Source organism: Cloeon dipterum, chromosome X (assembly GCF_949628265.1).
Source record: "Cloeon dipterum chromosome X, ieCloDipt1.1, whole genome shotgun sequence".
Lineage (NCBI taxonomy): Eukaryota > Metazoa > Arthropoda > Insecta > Ephemeroptera > Baetidae > Cloeon > Cloeon dipterum.
Genome location: NC_088790.1, coordinates 30,388,856 through 30,410,515, shown reverse-complemented (window position 1 = coordinate 30,410,515; position 21,660 = coordinate 30,388,856). Strand labels below are relative to the sequence as shown.

The 21,660-nt window shown below is 39.9% G+C and overlaps 1 protein-coding gene across 20 annotated transcripts in view; it reads right to left on the bottom strand.

Annotated features, from left to right (window-relative positions):
• The window catches only part of Stacl (Stac-like), a 166,137-nt gene that overhangs the window by 36,993 nt on the left and 107,484 nt on the right, over window positions 1-21,660 (bottom strand). For all 20 annotated transcript variants that reach the window (XM_065495497.1, XM_065495504.1, XM_065495491.1 and 17 more), the window contains exon 8: window positions 19,570-19,681. In XM_065495497.1, coding sequence (XP_065351569.1) covers window positions 19,570-19,681 — 112 coding nt within the window. The remainder of the gene's footprint in view (window positions 1-19,569; window positions 19,682-21,660) is intronic.

Genomic DNA, 21,660 nt, shown 5'->3' with positions numbered 1-21,660 from the left:
GTTAATATCCTGCTCACAACCAATTTTCTTGTACAGCAAGCAGTCATCTGCATACTGAATTAGTGTTGTCTTCATGAGGTCTGGAAGATCAGCCACGAATAGATTAAACAGCAGTGGGCCGAGCACGCTTCCTTGAATGACGCCGGAACGTACCTCACTTGGCTCCGAACGGGCCCCACCGTATTTCACACACTGTGAGCGGCCAGTTAGAAAACTCTCAAACCAGCGCAGCAGTGGGCCCTTGACGCCGTAGAACTCGAGCTTGGAAAGCAGCCGCTGGTGAGGGACTTTGTCAAAAGCCTTCGACCAGTCGAGAAACACGGCGTGCACGTGTGCTCCGCTTTTCGAGTCCAACGCCGCCGCCCAGTCGTCGATAGTGCGCAGCAGATGGGTTACACAGGAGCGGCCAGCAGTGAAACCATGCTGTGAAATCGGGATGACGCTCTCACGGGCTAGAAATTCACCCGTTTTATCTCTCACGATCCTCTCCAAGACCTTGCCCACGAGTGATGTCACACTTATTGGTCTGTAGTTACTGGTTTTACTTTTGTCACCATCCTTAAAGATTGGTGTGACGAGGGCATTCTTCCAATCGAACGGCAGTTCACCGTGCTGGAGTGACAGGTTAAAAATATAGGTTAAACTTGGGGCCAAAGACTCTGCGCAATTTTTTAAGACCACTGCAGGAATATTGTCTGGACCAACTGCTGCTGCTGTTTTCACGATCTGTAGCCTATTGTGGACTTCTCCCGCCGTCACTCGAATTTCCTCAAGCGGTTGCTGAATTATTGTCGCTGCTCGCCGGACAAACGGGAAGTCCGAATCTGCACTCGAAAAATTTTTCTTGAACTCCGAACTGAAACCAGCAGCAATATCTTGCGGTTCGGTGACGAATTTACCGCCGACGTTGAAAGTTGAAATGCTGACTGGGACTTTGCTCCGCTCAGAGATGAATTTCCACAAGCGTTTCGAACCCTCGGCTCCGTTGCCCAGTCGCCACATGAAGTTGTCTCTCGCTCGCCTCAGCTCACGCTGCACCCATCTGCGGCAGCACAAGAAATTTTCTCTGTCCATAGCTAAACGAGATGTTTGCCACTTTTTATACAGTTTGTCACGTTGTCCGATGATTTTCTTCAACTGGGTGCTTAGCCACGGAAGCTTCTTCTGACGAGGGCGCCTGATGATTTTTTCCGGAACGCACTCGGCAATCCCTTCAAAAAGCACGCTCTTAAATTTTTTCCATGCGCTATTTACCTCATTTTCCGTTAGGACCTGTGGCATCAGCGCTCTGCAAAAGTCATTGAGACGCACCCAGTCTGCGTTGCGGTAGTCGTAAAATCTTTTTGGTGCTGCAGTCGGACGCACCACGCGCACGTTTATCTCAGCCCGTATTGCATCATGGTCTGACACGCCGGGCACCACTTCTGCGGCTCGGAAAAGCGTAGGTGTGTTCGTCAGAAGCAAGTCAATTGTTTTCTGACTCTTGTCGGTTGTTCTAGTTGGATCTTTAATTAGCTGCTCAAATCCCAGTTCTGCGAACATCTCGATGAATTCGCTGGCGGGCGCGAGACCAGCACGCGGCGCTTCATCCGTCCAGTTGACATCCAAATTCAAATCGCCAAGCAGCACGCACCCATCATATTTGTCCAGATTTTCAGCCACGCGGTCAAGTGACTCAAGGAATGCGGCATTTTGGCCTGCAGTTGACTGCGGCCGGCGGTACGCTGATCCAATTAGGAGCCGAAATTTACCGACAACTATTTGGGCCCAAACTATTTCTGCGCTGTTTTCAAAATGCTCCACTCGTTTAGGCTGCAAGTGCGGCCGTACTGCTAGCAGCACTCCACCCGCGGGCCTCCTCCCTTCGATCCTGTCTTTTCGGAACACGACGTAGCTCGGCGGGATAAATTCGTGGTCCAGCATCTCGGGTGAAAGCCATGTCTCGTTGACTGCCACGACGTCAGCAGAGTGCTCCTGCAACATCGCTGCAATATCCGCAGATCGTTTTTTATTTTTCAACGAGCGGGCATTAAAACACAGCATGATGGGAGTTTCTTTATTCACGGCAGTAATTGTGCAATTTAGAGGCTGGTGAGAAAATTGCGGTGGTGGCGAAATGCTCAGCATCGAATCTGTAATATTTGGCATCGAGCAAGACCAGCAAACATAGTTGTTCCCCTTTCTCATCCTCCTAATTTCTTTTCCATCGAGCCGCAAACAGGTGGCGTGTACGTACTGCTCGCAGTCGGTGCAAACGATTTTGATTGCATTTTTTCTTCCTCTTCTGTCGCAATAGCAGCAAACTGCACTCCTGGCAGCTGGCCCTGGATTTACGTGCACCTGTCCGCTCAGTGCCAGACCAAGAAAAATAGCCCAAATTGCTCGGCTGCCTGGCATGCCTTTCCGTGTTGTCAGCAAGCGCGCCAATAAACGAAATCTCCAAAACCTGCTTTTTATGAAGATGTCACCTGCGATCCAAATTGAAACCTTGCAGTTGCAGTTGACCTCTGATGTGGCGAAATTGACGTCGAAAGGGCGTGCAGTCCTGTATTGGGCTCGGCCGGTGGCTTGCAGGTCATCTTTCCAATCGGCGCTCGCTCGGCACAGCCAACACGCAGCGCACACAATGGCGAGAATCACGCCCCGGCTCATGGTCCTCTTTTTACCTTTTTTTCGCATAATTCAGGCAGTCCAGGGATGAACAGCCCCAGGTAGACGTGGCGGGGATGTTCACGAAGCCCTGGGCTGTCCTGGAGTCTGAAGCAGATCTCAAAAATATGGAAAAAGGTTAATATTCCCGGAGCGTCTCAGCAGGCGTGCAGGCACTTACCAGAGCCATCTCCATTCTCCAATACATGTTCGTCGTTAAATTTGCGACGTGAGCGCCTCCTCCTCCTCCGTTTGGCGATAATTTTTCGACCAAATGCACGCTCCGAATTTATTGAAACGCTCCCAACGCGCCGCACGTGACGCCTTTTACGTGCGCATAAAGGTGGAAAATTAGTTTTGCGCACACCCGCCTCAAGGGGTAATTGGCCCGCAATGACGTCTTCCTTTGGAAGATTTATTGTTCCTCGCGAAATTCAGAGCGGCATTAAAAATAAAATAAAATAGGGAGGTCAATTGACAATACGACCGTCTATATTAAATATTCTTTCTTTTACATATTCCTGGAAACATCTATATTTTTTCTACAGAACATTTTGGAATATTAAAAAAAAAAACAGAAATATCAATTTCCCTTAATTGGGAAATTTGGAAACTGTAATTATTTTAATCTTTTTTGAAAAAATGAAAGCAACACTAATTTTTCTAAATTAAATATCTGTCACAAAGGGAGGTCTTTGACACAAATATAAAACCTATTTGTTCCAAACCAAATTATTCCGATTGTTTGCTAAAAAAACAATTAATTTTGTCACGGTTTCACCAAAAAATCACGATGCTCGAATATCCGCGGAGTTGGCACCTGCCAAAAACCATTTATGGAGCCACGCCCATTCACACGCCCCCTTTTAAAATTCCCGCGAGTTACGCCGCCTTCAAAAATCACTTTTGAGAATGAATCCAGCACGGACGTTTCAATTCTTGTAGTGAATTATGAGTGAAGAATTTTTAAACCATGCCCAGATTTTGTGAAATTTCTTTTTTAATTATGTACGAACGACTTTGTGTTGTTAAACGAGTGCCAATAAAACCGCTAAAATTTAAACAAAGAAATTAACATGAGATTTTATTAAACAATTTTAAAAAAATTCGATTAAAATAAGATAATTTTGGTTTTCAGGAATCAATTAAATATATCGACCATTTGGCGTTTGCTAGAACAATAATAACATTAAATTTGTCTTAAGACATATAAGGAAGAAGATGTTAAATTCAGTCGGATTATTTATTTATAAATTACTAGATTTAATACTTAATATTTATGCTCAAAATCTATGCAAACCAATAAATTAGTATTATCAATTTCATCAAGAAATTAACTTCCGAAATGTTAATGAAATTTTATTATTAAGTTAACTTTTCGATTTAGCTTCAAATTCCCAGATTCGTGCGACGCGCAGACATGGCGTCCGCGGTGGAGCATGGCGCGAAAAAACGTCCATTTGAAAATTCGCGACAAGAAGCCAGTTTTGGTCAATTAATTGTGACGTATATTTTGCATTACTCTTAACTAATTGTGTCTTTTGGATCGTAAAAACAAACTCTTGACACTCGTACGCCAATCCAAAGAGAGCTTTTTGTTTCCCACATTCACACGCCATCTTGGATCTGCGCAGTGCGAACTAATTTTATCGCAAATCTTGACCCCGCTGAAGTAAATAATTTTTTTAGCAGGTTTTACGTTTATAGCGAGTTTCCAGAAAAATTAGGTCATTATCGCAGTGAATCTCTTACGTCTGAAAGACCCAACCCTAGTAATTTAATTTAACCACCACAGCTGTTGACAGAAGCCGCGGTTTAAATTCTGTCTCTCTCTCCTCTCTTTACAAATTTGGCTTGACGAAATGCAATTAAAAAAGCTTCTTTTTTAGCGACAAGATTACAAAAATTTCTCTCTCCCTGCGGCTTTTACCTCAGAGTCCAATCGTTAAAATGCGTTTAATACGATGGATTTTATGCAAAATTATGCAGAGCGAGCGGGGGGACTGAACGAACGCAAACGCACGGCAGCGCCAAGGACACGGCCTTGCACGAGGCATTACGTTTCAGTCTAAATTCCAGTGCCTGTTGGAAAGTATCGATTGCACGGTGTTTAACTTTTCCAACTGTGTTTCATTTCCAGGCCTCATTTCGAATCAAAAATAGATATCGATTAAATGATCACTGTTGCTTATGCAAGTACAAGATTATGAATCCAGTCACGAACATGCTGGCGACACAAAACAAATTTCAATCCAAAAGGTCATTCATTCCTACTATGAATAATAAATTCAGTCATTTGAGTTATTCTTACCATTCTGTACTCTCATAAATATTAAAATAATATTGTAACTTTTGGCACTTGATCAATAAACATTTTTTCTACAATTTGAAATTATAAAAATAGGACGTTGCTGCAGTAAATATTTAATTTTTTACATTTTCTCCCAAATTTCCAGTGCTTGACCACATTTTCTTGGCAGATTTCGATTCCTCTCGTCGAGATCTATCCAACAGCGTGTGAAACATTTTAGGGAAATTCTTTGTTGTGAAATAAAATAGAATTTCAAGTAAGGAGACAGTCCTCACCATTTGCAGACACTTTTCTAAAAAAATAAGTCACATTTATGCCAATTTTGGCTAAGGTACAGAGCGTATTCAAGTAAGGTTTTTCTGTTCCTGTTCAATATTTGGATTTTCTTGTCCTGTCTTGTTCTGTCAGCTATATTCCTGTTTTTCCTGATTTTTTTTTAATTATATTCCTTATATCAAAATAGTCTAAGCGATTTTCAAACATTTTTACTACTTTCCGACAGAGTTCACCAATTTTGCATATCTCAAAATTTAAGCAATTGTTTTTTACGCAAAAAAACTAAGCAAATTTTAGTATGCTTCCTCAAGCCTTTAAAATAATTTAAATTATCCCAAATTCGTTCGAAATTACCATCATGTCCCTTGTCCATTCAATTTTTCAAATCTAAAATTGGAAAATAAATTTAAATTAAATACAAAAATCCATAGATCTAAAGTATTTTACTTTTTCGAAAGGGTTGAACGAGTCTAACGGTATCTAACTGTACAAAATATTTCTAATAACATATAAAATGCAAAAACTGCGGCAAACCTGAATGAGTTTTACTGATATAAATGAGAATAGCATAGACCAAGATTTTGATTGTTTTAAAACAAAATTCCTGTCTTGTCCTGTTCCTGAAAAATATTTTCTTGCCCTGGCGAAATTCCAAGAAAAAGCAGGAATTGAAACGTTGTAAAGGGATTAATTGTCTTGAGACTAAAGGGTTTAATACTAACTTATTCAAAGAGATAATATTTTTTTTAATTTTTAGCATTAGTATTTTTTTTTGTTATTGGAATATTTTTGCTATTTATGCCTTTTCTTGCTGTATTTTCTTTTAATTGTTTAATTTTATGTAACACTCCAGCCGATTAATCACCCTAACTCTCGCTAGCGCATCTTATTGCTTGGAATATAAATATGAATAATTACGTGTTAAATCAAGTCTCAAGACAATTTACTTTAACAACGTTATACTTGTTTCCTGTTTCCACTTCCTGTCTTGGAATCCGCTCGAAAGGCAGGCGGAAAGACGAGTTCATGCGTAGGCAACAAGGATTTTCCATGAATTTGCAGTATCAATCCACTTTAAACACACAAAATTCAATAATCTCAACAAAAACAAAAATCAAATAATGCCATAATGTCCTGATGAGTATCATTTTTATCACTGGGGTCCAGATTGCGATCTTTAGTTGGTTCCCGCCGGTCAGAAGTCAATATGGCGTTGAAATAATGGAGGCCAATCAGGAGACAGTCCAGCGGCCAATCAGAAGCATCGAAAAAGGGGCGTGCCGACCTAATAATTTCATTCCCGCGTATTTTGTCACATTTCCATTAACCTGATGTGCCATCTAACGGTTGATTCACCAATTACCGGGCTAATCAGCTGTCAGTAAAGAAATAAATACAAAAATATCCATCGTACTGAAAGTATTTTCATGATAAATTTTCCTAACCAATTTGTAACTTTCCCGGCGTACTCTACCAGACGTCGCGTGAATCCGGACCCCGCGTTGTAACAAATAAATTCCATCGACGAGTGATAACAGCATCGAATAAGCGTTGGCTACTTTTCACACCCCTGCAGCCGCACGGAATAGCCTTTTCCTCACTCTGCACTCTCGCATGCCGCACTTCTTTCACTTTTCCTTTCTGCGAGAGCGAGAATGCACCCGGAGAGAGAGAGAGAGAGGCTGCTTCTTCCCCTTGTTATTTATCCCTGACCGGGCGTTATTCAGACTTCGGGGCGATGCAGTAAATCAAGGTGCGCGCGTGGCAGTGTTTCGTTCGCGTAGTGGCGGCGGCTGGCGGCGGCGGGCTATTAGCCTTAAAAGGCTGCCACGTTATGTCTTCATCTCGCACGCCCATTGGCCCCGGTGCTGGGGTTGCGCCGCGGCCAAATGGGGCGCGTTAATACTTTCATCCTCGAGCAGAAAATTGTGCTTTTCCATCCCGCCGGCAGCTTGATTAATGCCTTCTTATTACCATTCCGACGCGCGCCGATGAGAGACGGATATACATATTTTCATATACATATATGAAAATTTTTACCTGCTACACGCGCTCGCGCTTTATTGCCCTCGGCTGCTTTTATTAGGACAAATGAATTTCGGATCAATCGATTCGCGGGCGCGGTGTAGAAACGCGCCGATTTTTCATCTCTGCTGACAGCCCGTTGTCGTGAACTCTACGCGAGCTTGTTTTCAATGTTTTCGCTTCTGCCCACGGCGAATATACTGTATTCGGCTTGATTCATTCGAGGAGAAAATGATAAATCTGGCAGAAAATTCTGCGAAATGTGCCAATTAAATTCATTCATTAGAGAAGCACCGCCGACAGTCTGATTTTTTGCGCATGATGTTTATTTGCAAATCGTGGAGATTGCGTAATAGCTCATTAATTTAATATGGAGTACACGTATTTCGTAATTTTCACTTAATACGTCAATGAAATCGAAAAATATTGAAAGGAAATTTTAGCTCGTTAAGAAAGAAAATTTCTCATTAACGAATAAATTGGCAATTATTGATATAGATTTGCGTAGCAGCTTCTGATATTGATCTTGAATTTATTATGCAGGAAAATTCAGACGGATTTTTTTAGATAGGGAGGAAAAATTAACTTTAAATTTCTAGCCAATTTCAAACAAAATTCAAATTCATCTAAATACCAAAACAACAAATATAATTTTAGTTTTTCTCATTATTTTACAATCGGAAATTTGGGAATTTGAAAAAAGGAATGATTTTTTACTCACATCTAGGTTCATGTCATTTAAATATATGTTTGTAAATCAGGATAGTAGGAAGAAACAGTATAAATAAAGCGCGCCTGTGCACAAACATGATAATTGTGATATTCGCTTCCTTATAAAACTATTTTAATGTTTAAAATTCATTAATTATTATTTTTACGTCAGTTATTATAAGATAAAGTTGAGCGTGCATTGAATAATTATTTAAGAATTTATAAAAAATAATAATAAATATAATCAAGAATAAATTTAAAAATTTATATGAATATTTGCGTCATTTTCGAACCAACGGCTTTGATTGATGTGAAAAAGAAATTTAAATTTAGAACTTTTGCTGGTAAATATATGTTTTAGTACCTCTGTTTCACTACCACAATTTCATGTATTTGTAGCCGATTATGAAACCTTTTACGCCCTTAAATTTTATTTTAATGCACGATTCAGAAACAACTTGGCTCATGACGGTTGGAAGAAAATCCATTTCCATGATTTATAAATTAATATGTAAATAGCAGGAGAGCAAAATATTCTTGGATTGGGCCTAACGTTGCTCCAACTCATGAAATTCGGTCTAGAACCTTGATACATCATCAGTGACGTCTCTGCTTTCTACTTGCTTCATCGATTTTATATCAAAATTACATTCTCCATGACAAAATGAAATAAAGAGGAGCACATTATCATCTTTTAACTATTTTTTACGTGATATGATTGACGTCACTGATGACGCATAGACGTTTTTCCGGTCTAAATCAACAAGGGCAGTGATTTTTTGCAACACTTTTATTTTTCGCTCTGTATTAATACATCTCTGCCGGTCCAATCTTTTCTCGCGCGCATATGTATATTTATCATGACGGCCGACAATTGTGATCAGTCAAGCGGAACATCCCATGAATACGAATCAGCAGGCCAAGATCGACGACGACGAGAGCTAATAAGCGTAAAATTGTGAGCGTGGGAGTGACGTGAATCGGAATTAGGCATGCAAAGGCACCTTCTCGAGTGCCAACTGGGCCGAAATGTCAGCGAGCGCCACCAAGTCTGCAGAGCAACATAATGCAAACGCAAGCAATTCATTACGCGGCCACCCAGATTAATACCTCGCTTGCTCTCTCGCTCTCGCGACAGCAAAATATTTATGAAGCTGTTGTTGTTTTTTTATTCTGCATCAGGTTGCTCATCCGACTGCAGCATTTTAATTAATCTGTGCGCGCGAGCTCTCAGCTGATGCTGCCCTGATTTGTGCACTTCCCACTGCGAATTGAACGCGCAATAAAAACCAAACATGTTTTGTTTGTTGAGTCAACTAACAACGCTTTTTTGCTACTGGCAGGGGGCCAGTCATTTAATTTGCATCTGTGAAATGTTGGAATTGCTTTTAAGCGGGATGTGATCGATCATTTCACAGAATAATAAATTAAATTCTGTGGACCGCCAAAAGGTGATTTTCTTTACTGACATTTTACTGTGAAACCTCCATGTTTGTATAATTATTTTATATTAAAGTGACGTGCATACCCAAAGGAATTGATTGTTTTCCAAAATTCTAGCATATCGATACTGATTTATGCGTTTATTTATGATTAAAAAATTCTAAATTACGCTTATGACACCGTTAACGTTTATAAGAAGTAAAAAAATGAGATTTATACAGTACAATTGAGAAATAAAATAAAATATTTAATTTGACTTTTGTAAATAAGGTCCTATTTTGTAATAAATGATAGCTCGAAATAATAATAGCTGCTGAGACTTAATCCTGCTGTAATTACGTCTCTCTGCTGACAAAAATCAACATGAATAGTCGAGAGAAGCGGGATCCAGATGTGCGATAAAATTGGTTCGCACTGCGCAGATCCAAAATGGCGTCTGAAGGCGGGAAAGAAAAAGCTCTCTTTGGATTGCCGTGCGAGTGTCAAGAGTTTGTATTTACGATCCAAAAGACACAATTAGTACAAGTAATGCAAATTATGTCACACTATTGACAAAAACTTGGTTCTTTTCCCGCATTTTCACGTGGCCGTTTTTTCGCGCCATACTCCACCGGACGCCATTGATGCGCGTCGCACGAATCTGGACCACACGCTGAATCTCACAAAATAAATTACTTTGTATAGTCAACAAAGCAAAATGTTCTTAATTGTAAAGCCCGCCTACTTTAAATTTATTTTTTACAAGTAAGAAAAATCAGGTCTTTGGAAAGATTGGAGCAGTTCCCCGCAGAAAATTTCAGTAAAAGAAAAACCAATCACTCTGTGCCCCAAGACGGCAGTTCCATCTGATATGAGAAGTTCCCGGCAGCGGTCATCAGTCATCAGACGAGAGAAAATGCGATATGAGTCTGTGTGATTGGCAAAGAATGGCTTTTCTTCCATCATCCCATAATCCCATCCCTCAAAGTCCATAAAAACATTTGTGTTCGTAGAGCAGGCTATGATCCGACGATTTCCTCGCTCGCTCGCTATATTTACGGACAGCGTCAGCTTTTCTCCATTTGAACATTAAATAGTACAATGAATAGCAATAAAAGCGTGGGTTTGGCACCGCGCGCAGTGACACGAATGCCGACCGACCGACCGAATGCTGACCCAATTCCGCGCCAGATGCTTTCGCCTGATTTGATCCTTTGAAGCGGCAAATTGATTTTCTTTTCCTGTGCAAAAGATTGCAGCCTGATTGCTAAACAAATTCTTTTCGAATTGGATTTGCCCTCCGTATCGATCGGTGCATCTCGAATTAAAATGCCTCTCCCATCTCCGCAGCAGCTGCATTGAGTTACAGAACTTTTTGCAAGCCAGCAACCAACTGCAAGTATATATAGTGAAGGAAATTTGCGCACGACTGAATGCTCTTCTCTGCAGCTTCAAACGCGCAATCAGCGAATGGCTCATTTGGCGTGACTTCAGTCGTTTAATTTCTTCCTTTGTTACACTTGAGAGCTGTTAATTGTAATGCTTTTGCTGTGTTTGCGTGTGTCAACAGAGCGAGAAAAAATTTTAATACTGTAAAATCCTGGAAAACGCTTGTTGCCAATTCATGAACTCATCCTTTAGGATTCAGTTAAAGTCAAAATTGAGCTTTAAAATAGCACTTTGAATTTTTGAGAAAAGTGACTCCAAAGTTAGCACTGTCTCCTGACTTGAAATCCTATTTTATTTCACAACAAAGAGTTTCCCGAAAACTGTTGGACAGATCTCGACAAGACAAATCAAAATCTGCCAAGATAATGTGGTCAAGTGCTGTCAATTTTGGAGAAAATTCGAAAAAGTATAATTTTTACTACAAGATGTAAAACAATTTGTTTATCGATCAACTGCTTATTTCATCCAACACTTAAAATAATTTTCAATTGTTTCCTGTATCAAATCTAGCACGCATAAAGAATTTTATAATTATTTCTGATTTTCAACTAAGTAAGCTTTTCGGATTGTGAATGAAAAGTAGGTCCAAAATTAGTGAGAATTTATCTGCCTTGTTTGCAGGCAGCTTTCGTTGTGTTTATGGCCGGCGAACAACGTTTTTTCCATTAAAACTTTGGTCGGACGAAATAAACCGCAAAGCTAGCTAGCGCGCGCGATGTTTTACTTTTGGTCTGCTATTTTCCGCGTAAAAAACGAGTTGATATGCGCGCACTACAGCTGACTTGGCACTCGCGAACACAGCCTATAGTGTTGGTGGCGGGCGGCACGTAATTTAAGCAAGCGTTGTATACAGGCGCCGGCCTAATGAATTCATCATACCAGAATTTTGGCTGCAGCCAGCGCGTATTTTTTCCGCTTTTTTTTCATCTGGACGTCGCGTGCGACGTGAAAACTGGGGTTATGAATTTTAAACGATTATTTTCTCGGCTTTCTAATCGAACTGCACCTTTGATACAGCATTTAAAATCGTCTAAAACTTTCAGAAAAACAGTAAACTGAAAACCAACCGTAAATATTTTAAAAAAGGGCATTGCTACACATTAAAAAATCAATTTTTTTAGATTTTCTCCAAAATTTCCAACGCTTGACCACATTTTCTTGGCAGATTTCAATTCCTCTTTTCCAAATCTGTCCAACAGCATGTGAAACCTTTTAGAAAAACACCTTTTTTAAAATAAAATAGGATATTAAGTAAGGAGACAGTCCTAGTAACAAAACAATGCTAACTTTGCAGCCACTTTACTCAAAAATTCACACTGCCACTTAGGTAATTTTGGTTTCAAATGAATCCTACGAGATGAATTCATGCATTGTTTGCTCTCTGATTGCAGCTAAAGAGTTCGTATATTGATTTATAACCACAGAAACAATGAAAAGTTGCATTAAACCGATTTAATTGCGAAAGAAAATCATCAAGAATTCTTTTCTTGAAGAATTCTCAACGCTGATTGGCTGACAACGCGCAAGTCAGCATCTCCCGCGCAATTCACAACACATGTAAGCTGTTACTAGGCAACCGCGGGGGCTGTTGACAAGCGTGTCGCGTCAGCCAATCAACGTCGAGGATTCTTTCAGCAAAGAATTTTCTGATTTCCGTGTTTTAAATCGGTTTTAATCTAATTTTAATGAATTTCTGCGATTAAAAATCGATGAATCAACTCTTTAGCTTCAAAATAAGGCACCAAACATCGGTAGCATAATGGCAAGCGTCTTTATTACAAGAGGCATTTAATTTAACTTGGAGTTCTTTTGGCGGGAAAAGGTGTTTGGCACATATGGTGTATATCGAAAATTATTTGAATGGTTGGAAGAAATTAACAATTAGTTATAAAATTTGCTATGATTCAAAAAGTAAAATTTTCTCCCAAATTTGCAGTGCTTGACCACATTTTCTTTGGCAGATTTCGTTTCCTCAAGTCGAGATCTGTCCAACAGCGTATGAAACCTTTTAGGGAAACTCTTTTCTGTGAAATAAAATAGGATTTCAAGTAAAGATACAGTCCTCGCCATTTGCAGCCACATTCTAAAACATTTACTCAGCTTTTTGGGTAATTTTGGAATCAACTGAATCCTCAGGAATCAGTTCATGCGTTCCCAACGACGATTTTCCAGGATTTTGCACTATTCTCTTTAAAAACAACAATAATATCGTCTATAAAAGTGGAAATAATTAATTAATTCAAAGCTCCGTCTAAAATTCGCAGCCCTAGCGAAAACAAAAGCAGCGCGAATAATAAAATTTGCCGCGTTGCGCTTTATTACTCCCGCGAGAGGCTCGAGTTGCAATTTTTCAAAGCCTACACGCCATGCAATGACGTCACGTGCGCGTGTGTTTTTAATTCCGGATGACGCAGCAGCAGCTGATACTACCATTTTTTCTACTTCCTACACTGCAAGAGAATTCCTCCGCAAACAACCTTTCAAATATGCAAATGCGTGCGGCTCGGTGATTTCGCTAATGGCCGCGCTCAAGTGGCTCGCTCGCAGCAAAAGCCGTGCTGCCGCCGCCGCCGCCACAGCAGCCGAAATATTCCAATCCCTTTTTGCTCTCGGAACGTGACCCGCCGACGAACAAAACGAGAACGAAACGCGTCATCTGCCTGTGCCTTTTTAGAGAGCTACCTGATGGATTTACCCTCGGTGGTGGTTTTCCTCGTTGCCCGAAATATATACACGCCACATATGAACTTTGAACTTCTCGTGTGTTTGTGCCACGTAGACGTTGATTGGCACCGCTTATGATTATCGCCCGCTTCCCTATTGGCCTCGTCGCCTGATGTATCAGATTGGGGGGCGCAGGCCAGCGCGGTTGGGATTTCCTGCTAAGCCGGTTAAAGGACAAAGTGTGTGTGTCTTGATACCACATCTCCCCTGCCCTGACTCATATTAATTCACTTTGCCTCAAACACTAAAACCTTGTTGGTTTACAATAAGTTAATATTAATAATTTAATAGAACATTTTTCCTCTTTATTAAATTAATAAATTGTTTTTTTTTACAATTTGAATTAAAATTATAATTTAAAAAGCTTGGTTAGTTTTTTCTAATGAAGTTTGCTCAAATTTAAATATATATTTTTCATGTACAAATAATTTTATTATTTTTTCAACTGTTTTTAGAACAAATTTTAGTACTTATTGGTTTGGTAATGATGGTATGAACTGCTTTTAAATTTCTATCATAAAATAAAGACTTATGAAGCTCAGATAAATTACCCATAAAACACCACCGGTGTCCAGGTTGCGATCTGTGTTGGTAAGAAGTAAATATGGCGTCGAAATTTATAGTTGTTTGAATATTGGCTAATTTTGAAGCTGCGCAGTAAATTTGTGCGCATCTTAAACATGCGCAGTAAGCTCAGATCGCTTCTTAAGCTCACAGAGAGGCTGAAACTCATCACTGCGCATGCGTGACCCAATTTAAACCTTCTGCGCAGTCGAAATTTCCACCGGGGTCCGGGTTGCGATCTGTGTTGGTTCCCGCGTGTCAGAATTCAACATGGCGTCGAAAAAATGGAGGCCAATCAGAAGACATTCCACAGAAGCGTCAAAAAGGGGCGTGCCGACCTAATAATTTCATTCCCGCGCATTTTGTTACATTTCCATTGGCCTGAGGCGCCATCTAACGGTCGATTCGCAAATTACCAGCGTAATCAGCTGTTACTAAAGAAATAACAACAAAAATACTCATTTTCATGATAAATTTTCCAAGCCAATTTCATTTTACGTTTGAAACTTTCCCGCCGTACTCTACCAGACGCCATATTATCTGCGCGTCGTTGTAAAACACGTTTATTTACTTAATTCCTGGAAATTCAGCAGTAATTGTGCTGAATCCTGTGTAAACGCAGTCCGCGCTGCTAATTTAATTGCAAACCGTGTTTATAAATCATTAGTTTACGCAGAGCCGGTGCTTTGAGTGCTTTGAAACTGAATAGTGTTGACAGAATTGTCACTGAACCGATGAATGAAAGGTTAAATCTTTATTTGCTCTCTTCTGCAATCGCATCACATCAAAAGAACATCATGAATTAGCAATTAGGATAATTGTGATTGCAGGAAAATTTTATTATTACAACTTTTTACCGTCATTATGAGGATTTCCACTCAGATTTTAGTTAATTGAATGGATTTTTAACAATTTTGACAATTTAAAACCATCATTATGTGTAAAATTAGGTCTTAAATTCAGTCTTAGAGTGATGGTCCACAAAACCTTTTAAACGTTACGCAGGTTTAAATTTATAAACAAAAGTTTATGGCGTGCGTTTCATGGAAAAAAAGGAAAATGTGCAATGCCTAATTGTCTTCCTGAGATTATTTCCATCCAGAAACTACAAAATTATGGAGGATAAAAGAGTATGTCCGTTCCTATAGCTGTTTTAAAATTTTTTAGAAATAATTCTCACTGGCCGTCACGTGACCGGACCGCGCATGATGGCCGCTCCCAGCGTCCCGCGCGAAAGTTTGAATTTGACTTGGAATTATGAAAATAATGTAAACCATAAACTAGACTGCAATTTTCATCTGCTACCAGGATGCACTTGCACGGGTCGAGAAATTTTTATTGTCTAATTGATATTAATGTCAACAATTTGCAATAAACAAAATTGCTAAAAATTAAAATTTTTCAATTTTTCTCCAAAATTTCTAGCGCTTGGCCACTTTTTCATGACAGATTTCGATTCCTCTCGTTGAGATCTGTCCAACAGCGTGTGAAAGCTTTTAGGGAAACTATTTTTTAGTGAAATAAAATAGGATTTCAAGTAAAGAGACAGTGCTAACTTTGCAGCCACTTTTCTAAAAAAATTTACGCTGCTCCTTATGCCAAGTTTGGCTTCAAATTAGTCCTAAGAGATCGTTTCATGCATTGGCAACAATAATTTTCCAGGATTTTGCAGTACCAATCCTCTTTAATATATTCCACTGCTGTCTATACCCTTTCCACGTTCATTTTTCCTTGCCTTATATAACAAGAACAAATCAACTCACTTTCACTGACTCCACTAGGGAAATAAACTTGAATACACATAACTCTACACACGTGTCATTTTTTTAGGAAAATATCGAACACAAAGACTCGATAGAAAATTGGCCTTGTGCAAGGCTTCCTGTCGCACAGTTTGCCTCTCTAAAAAACAAAATCAAATTTTCGCCAAACAAACGCGAGCACAGCACACAAAGGAATCAACAGAAAGTCACGTTTTTCCCGGCGTTTGTAATAAATTCACCTTTGGCACAGCGTTGAATGGCGGGCCAAACGCAGAAATCACTTGGGGGCGAAATGTGTGCGCCTGCCGACAAAGAGCAGCCAGCCGTGCTTTCAAAGTGCAATCTCACCCGGTCTGCAAAGTGGCCCCGTCCCATTTGCGCGAAGAGGCGCTCGCTCGCTCGCACACTGCGGCTCCGGCCCGACGCCACCTGCATAATTCGCGCCTGTTATAGTGTTAGTGGCGGTGCACTGCCATTGCCGCGACATGTGTCACAACTGCGCCTACATAATAATTTATAAATTACACTGCATGTACTACCACCTTGTCCTGCCAGTCGCACCTCTATTAATTATCTTGTTTCCACGCTGTATTTATCCTGGAATAAACAGCACGTCGAAAAAATGGTTTTAAAATTCATTTTGTGAAATTGGGATGATCGCAATTTTTTTTCTCAGCTTCTAATCGTTGCGGGACCATTCAATGAGCACAAACCAAACTTTAAATCGTCTAAATTGACCAGTTGCATAAACCCTTAGTTATTGAAGCCGCCAACAGATGGCGCAACCACAGACGTTCTTAAAAATTTTGTTTTAAGCGGTTTTAAGGCATTTTCGCTGCGATTTCAGACTCAATCTAGCTATTTTGCTTTTTTTTAATTAATTTGCTTTTTTTTGACGAGCTGAAAACCAAAATCGGTTCAGCCATTCGCCGTAGAAACGTTGGAAAAGATTTTTTTATTTCAAAAAATATTTTTTCACGATTCTACGGTGATTGGCTGAACCGATTTTGGTTTTCAGCACGTCAAAAAATATCAAATTAATTGAAGAATGCACAGTAGCTAGATTGAGTCTGAAATCACAGCGGAAGTGCCTTAAAATCGAAAGTCAACGGTGGCGCCATCTGTTGGCGGCTTCGAACGCTTAGGGTTTATGCAACTGGTGAATTGCCTCAAAATTAGAGTGTTCAAGGATTTTTCTTTCCCCTTTAACTTTTAAGAACATCAGATCGCCAAGAAATATAGAGCTTTTGGCATAGAATCAGATATTTAATTTACACCTGACGCTACATTTGAAGGCTACAACTAACAACTCTCGTCCAGCATTTCACCGCGGACTCTCAATCACGAAATTCCCGATTCAAGGCGCAGTTTCTTTTTATATCCAACCAACTATATAAAAGCAAGAACATCGTTTCGCGTATTTCGCTGACGCGCGCCGAGCAGCGCGGAGCACAGCACATACGGCACTCGGAGGAGAGATTTATTTCCAATATCGCGTATAGCCGAAAATAAATAAGCGGTGTTAGGCTCGCGGCGAGCAACCACACGTACACCCTGGGGGTGGGCACACGCCTGCTGTCTCGGGGGTGATCCTTGCTGGTGTGTAGGTAGTGCGTGCATGTGTGCCCATAGCAACGTCAACTAACGTGAACAATCGATCCTGCCTGCTCCCGCGCGCGCTCGCTCGCTCGCTCGCTCTCCTGACCTTTGAGACGCGTCGTGACACGCCGCGCACTCGGAGCCTTCTTTTGGACACGTGCTCGCCACGACGCATGCACGCTTAATTGGCAGCCGTCGCTCCTCCTCGGAACGAACGGCCCACGGGTCGTCGTCAACTCGTTTCTCGCGCAATTCTAACTTGCATTTAAGCATTCTCGTCATTAGGAAAATCGCGTTTGTGCGCTGAGAATTCTAGATGTCTTTCGAGCATGCCGAAATATGGAAAATAATTGGGTTGAAACTGACGAGGCGCCACGGACGTGACACTTCATGAAAATGCGTCTCCTTTGAGAGGAAAATAGGAGCGTTTTCGTTTGAAAACGTTCAAAGTTTTTTTTAAAAAACATTTTTTGCAAGACGACAATTCGTTTGGTGAAGGCTGGGTTTTATTTTTGTTTATAATCACCCGTTCATTACCACTGGATTGGGATTTTACCAATTTAATGCGTGGGAAATTGTTTTTTATATTTTTTCCTTTGTGAAAATCTAAAATTTGCGGTCAATACAAAGCAGCAATTCGTTTTAAACCCAATGAAAATTCAGCGGGGGCCAGATTGGTGCGACGCGCAGATATGGCGTCCGGTGGAGTACGGTCAAGTGAAAATGCGCAAAAAGAAGCAAGTTTTGGTCAATATTGTGACGTGTAATTTGCATTACTCTTAACTAGTTGTGTCTTTTGGATCGTAAAAACAAACTCTTGACACTCGTACGGCAATCCAAAGAGAGCTTTTTCTTTCCCACGTTCAGACGCCATCTTGCATCTGCGCAGTGCGAACCAATTTTATCGCACATCTGGCCCCCGCTGCTTCAGAATTAATTTCCAGATAATTCCAAAAGTGTAGGCACAGTTGAAAAGAGATTTCCTTCGTCAATTTTGAATATTTTGGAATTTTTTTACTTTCAAAATGACGAAAAACATAAACAGATTTCATAGGGTTGGAAGAGGGTAGGTGTTGACACCCAAAAAACTTTATCGCATCATGCAGGGTTTAAAAAATTTAACAGCACGCATTTTTTTGCATTTATGACAAGTAGAAGCTGTGAGATAAAGCGTTTAAGAGGTGACTCACGATGGAAAAAACGTATTTTCCATTTTTCATAGGTGGATGATAAAAAACAAGGAAAAGAGTCACCGTACATTTTCCAGGCATTTTATTCGTTCCTTTTTTATCTCCACCAGGAGCAGAGATCTTCAAAAGTCTTTTTTTCCCTTTTTCCGGAAAAGCAGTTACATTTTAGAAGCGCCCTTTTTATACACGCGATAAACATGTCTAAAATTCAAGATCAAGACTTTTCTAAAAAAAATTGTAAGAAATTATTTCTTAATTATTTTCCGCGCTGTGAATTCAGACTCAATCCTACTGCGGTGCATTCTGCTTCTAGAATTATTTCTTTAGACGTGCTGAAAACAAACATCAATTCTGCATTCGCCTTAGAAACGTCGGAAAAGGTTTTTTTTATTTAAAAAAAAAAGTTTATCAAGATTCTACGGTGATTAACCGAACCGATTTTGGTTTTCAGCACGTTAAAAGAAAGCAATTTAATTGAAGAACGCACAGTGGCCAGATTGAGTCTGAAATCACAGCGGAAAATGCCTTAAAATTAAATATATTTCTGCTGATTGGCAGCTTTAAACACTAAGGGCTTACCAAACCATCGTTTATTCCTAGATCAATAATTGGATTAAAACAGATTTTTGTTATATTTAAGCTATTCAAGTTTTTTTTAGAGGAGATCCTTTATCGTCCCCTTGAAACAATTAATTTCTTTGCTGAAGAGCAAAATGTGCCGAAGGCTGAATTGTTGCGTTTGAGCACAAAGAAAGGCCGGAAGAACAAAGGCCGGCCTTTTCTCTGCTCCCATCCGTCAGGCCTCGGATTGAATTCCACGGAGTGCAAATAAATGAAATATCGGCTGAACAAACTTACAAAAATAATAAAAAAATGGGGGACTGACCTGTGCCTTGACTGCAGCCAGATGGATTTGCGCCACCCGCAGGTCGAACCTCTTCAAACTGATGTCCTCCTGCAGCTCATTAGCCTTGTTGTAAAGACTCGACTCGACACTCCTGCGAACACAAACAAACAGCACCAGTTGATAAAACTCGCTCTCTCTCTTTCTGCCGCGGCGCGCACAATGGGCCACACACAACTTTATGGTGTAGTTTTATTCTGTGCACGCGCCAGCAGTTGACAGCGTCTCGATAAAAAGGCACCAGTTCGCACGCGTTGAGAGAATAAGGTCGCGATTATTACCCTGCCCGCTGTGCTCGACTTTTCGGGCGGAAAATTGCACAAAGGAGCTCGTGCCGCCGCCGACGCCGTCGTTGCCGATTTTTAATAAGTTCTCCAGCGATTTGCCAAATGTAAATATCATCGCGACTCGCGCTTTTCCTATTTGCCTATTGTTACACTGCAGAAGAAGAAGTTTTCCCAGAGCTTTTATTATTTTATCTCCTATGGGAAAACAAAGCATAATTCGCTCCGACGCGACTCCTCTTTTGAATCAAATTATTTAAATTTAATATAAGAAATATTATTACAGATGGCGCTGCTGTATACTTTCATAATAAATTTATTTTTAAGACACTTCCGCTGCGAATTCAGACTCTATCTTGTCACTGTGCATTTTTCAATTATTATTCTTTCTTTTGACGTGCTGAAAACCAAAATCAGTCCAGCCATTCGCCGTAGAAACTTTGGAAAATATTTTTTTTTATTTCGAAAATAAGTTTTTCACGATTCTACTGCGATTGGTTGAACCGATTTTGGTTTTCAGCACTTCAAAAAGAAAGAAAATTAAGTGAAGAATGCACATTGGCAGGATTTAGTCTGAATTCGCAGCGGAAGTAAATTAAAATTAAATTTATTACTAAAGTATATGGTGGCGCCATCTGTTGGTGGCTTCTAACACTTACGCAACTGGTTTATTAGCCCTTTTATTGAGAGTTTGATTTTTAAACTTAATTTCTATAGGATGCTCTACAGATTTTACGGTCGTTCTCTAGAAAATTCAGATTTTCTGATAAAAATTAATGTAAAATAAAATGCGAAATATTGACCCGTTTAACCAAAATCTTAATTATCTCTGCTCTCCAGGGGAGCTAATCCAGAGGAGAAGAAAATCCAATATATAATATTTGGCCCTTTGTTCCGAACAATTTCATCAATCGCCCTGAGGACCAATTCGTCCGAACTCTCTGCTAATGAAAACGCTGGCAAAGCGCAGGAATTCAACTTCACTTCCCTTCTCAAAGCTTGCAAACTTCTTAATTAAATCAATTTCCTCGAGAACAGCCGTCGAATTCGTCTATGCCAACAATTTGCACATTGAGAGTTTTCCTCGAAGCCCTAACAAGTAAGTAAGCTTGGCCCAGTGGCAGCAAACACCAACATGCCCGGACAAATCAAATTGTTTGCAGAGGAAGCAAACAGTCAGTCAGTCGCCTGGGATAATTCAGCTACTTTCAAAATATAAAAAGACTTTTCACCATTTCACTGTGGATTATTGTAAAATACATTTAAAATAAATAAAATTGTTTTGTTACTTTTTATTTTGTCAAAATGTGGGAATAAATTCAGAAAAACGCAGCAAAATGTAGAAAATTCGCAAAATTGGCTGGTTTATAGACTGTTTTTTGCGCAATAAAAATCAGTAGTGCATTTTGGCTCATTGATATGTTTTTGCCAAGCTCAAAATGTTGCATGGAAACACCTAATTTTTTATTTGGATAAATTTAACTGATAACCTGATCAAATATTATTTATTTTTTTAAGAAAATATTTTTTCTTTTTAAAAATTTCATTTGGGGAGAAAAAAATCCTTAAATAATGAAACGGTGCGAGGACAAATCTCAAACGTGGAAACAAAATTTGCAATTAAAAGTGGAAATATTGCCAATTTAGATGATTTTAGCAGGGTTTGCCAATAAAATAAATGCGCAGAAATATACCACAAGTTTTTTTTGGGCAAAAAACAGCTGGAAAGAGCACCAGTTTTGGTTCTCTCCGCACTTTTTCGAACTCAAATCCTAAAAGGTCACATTTC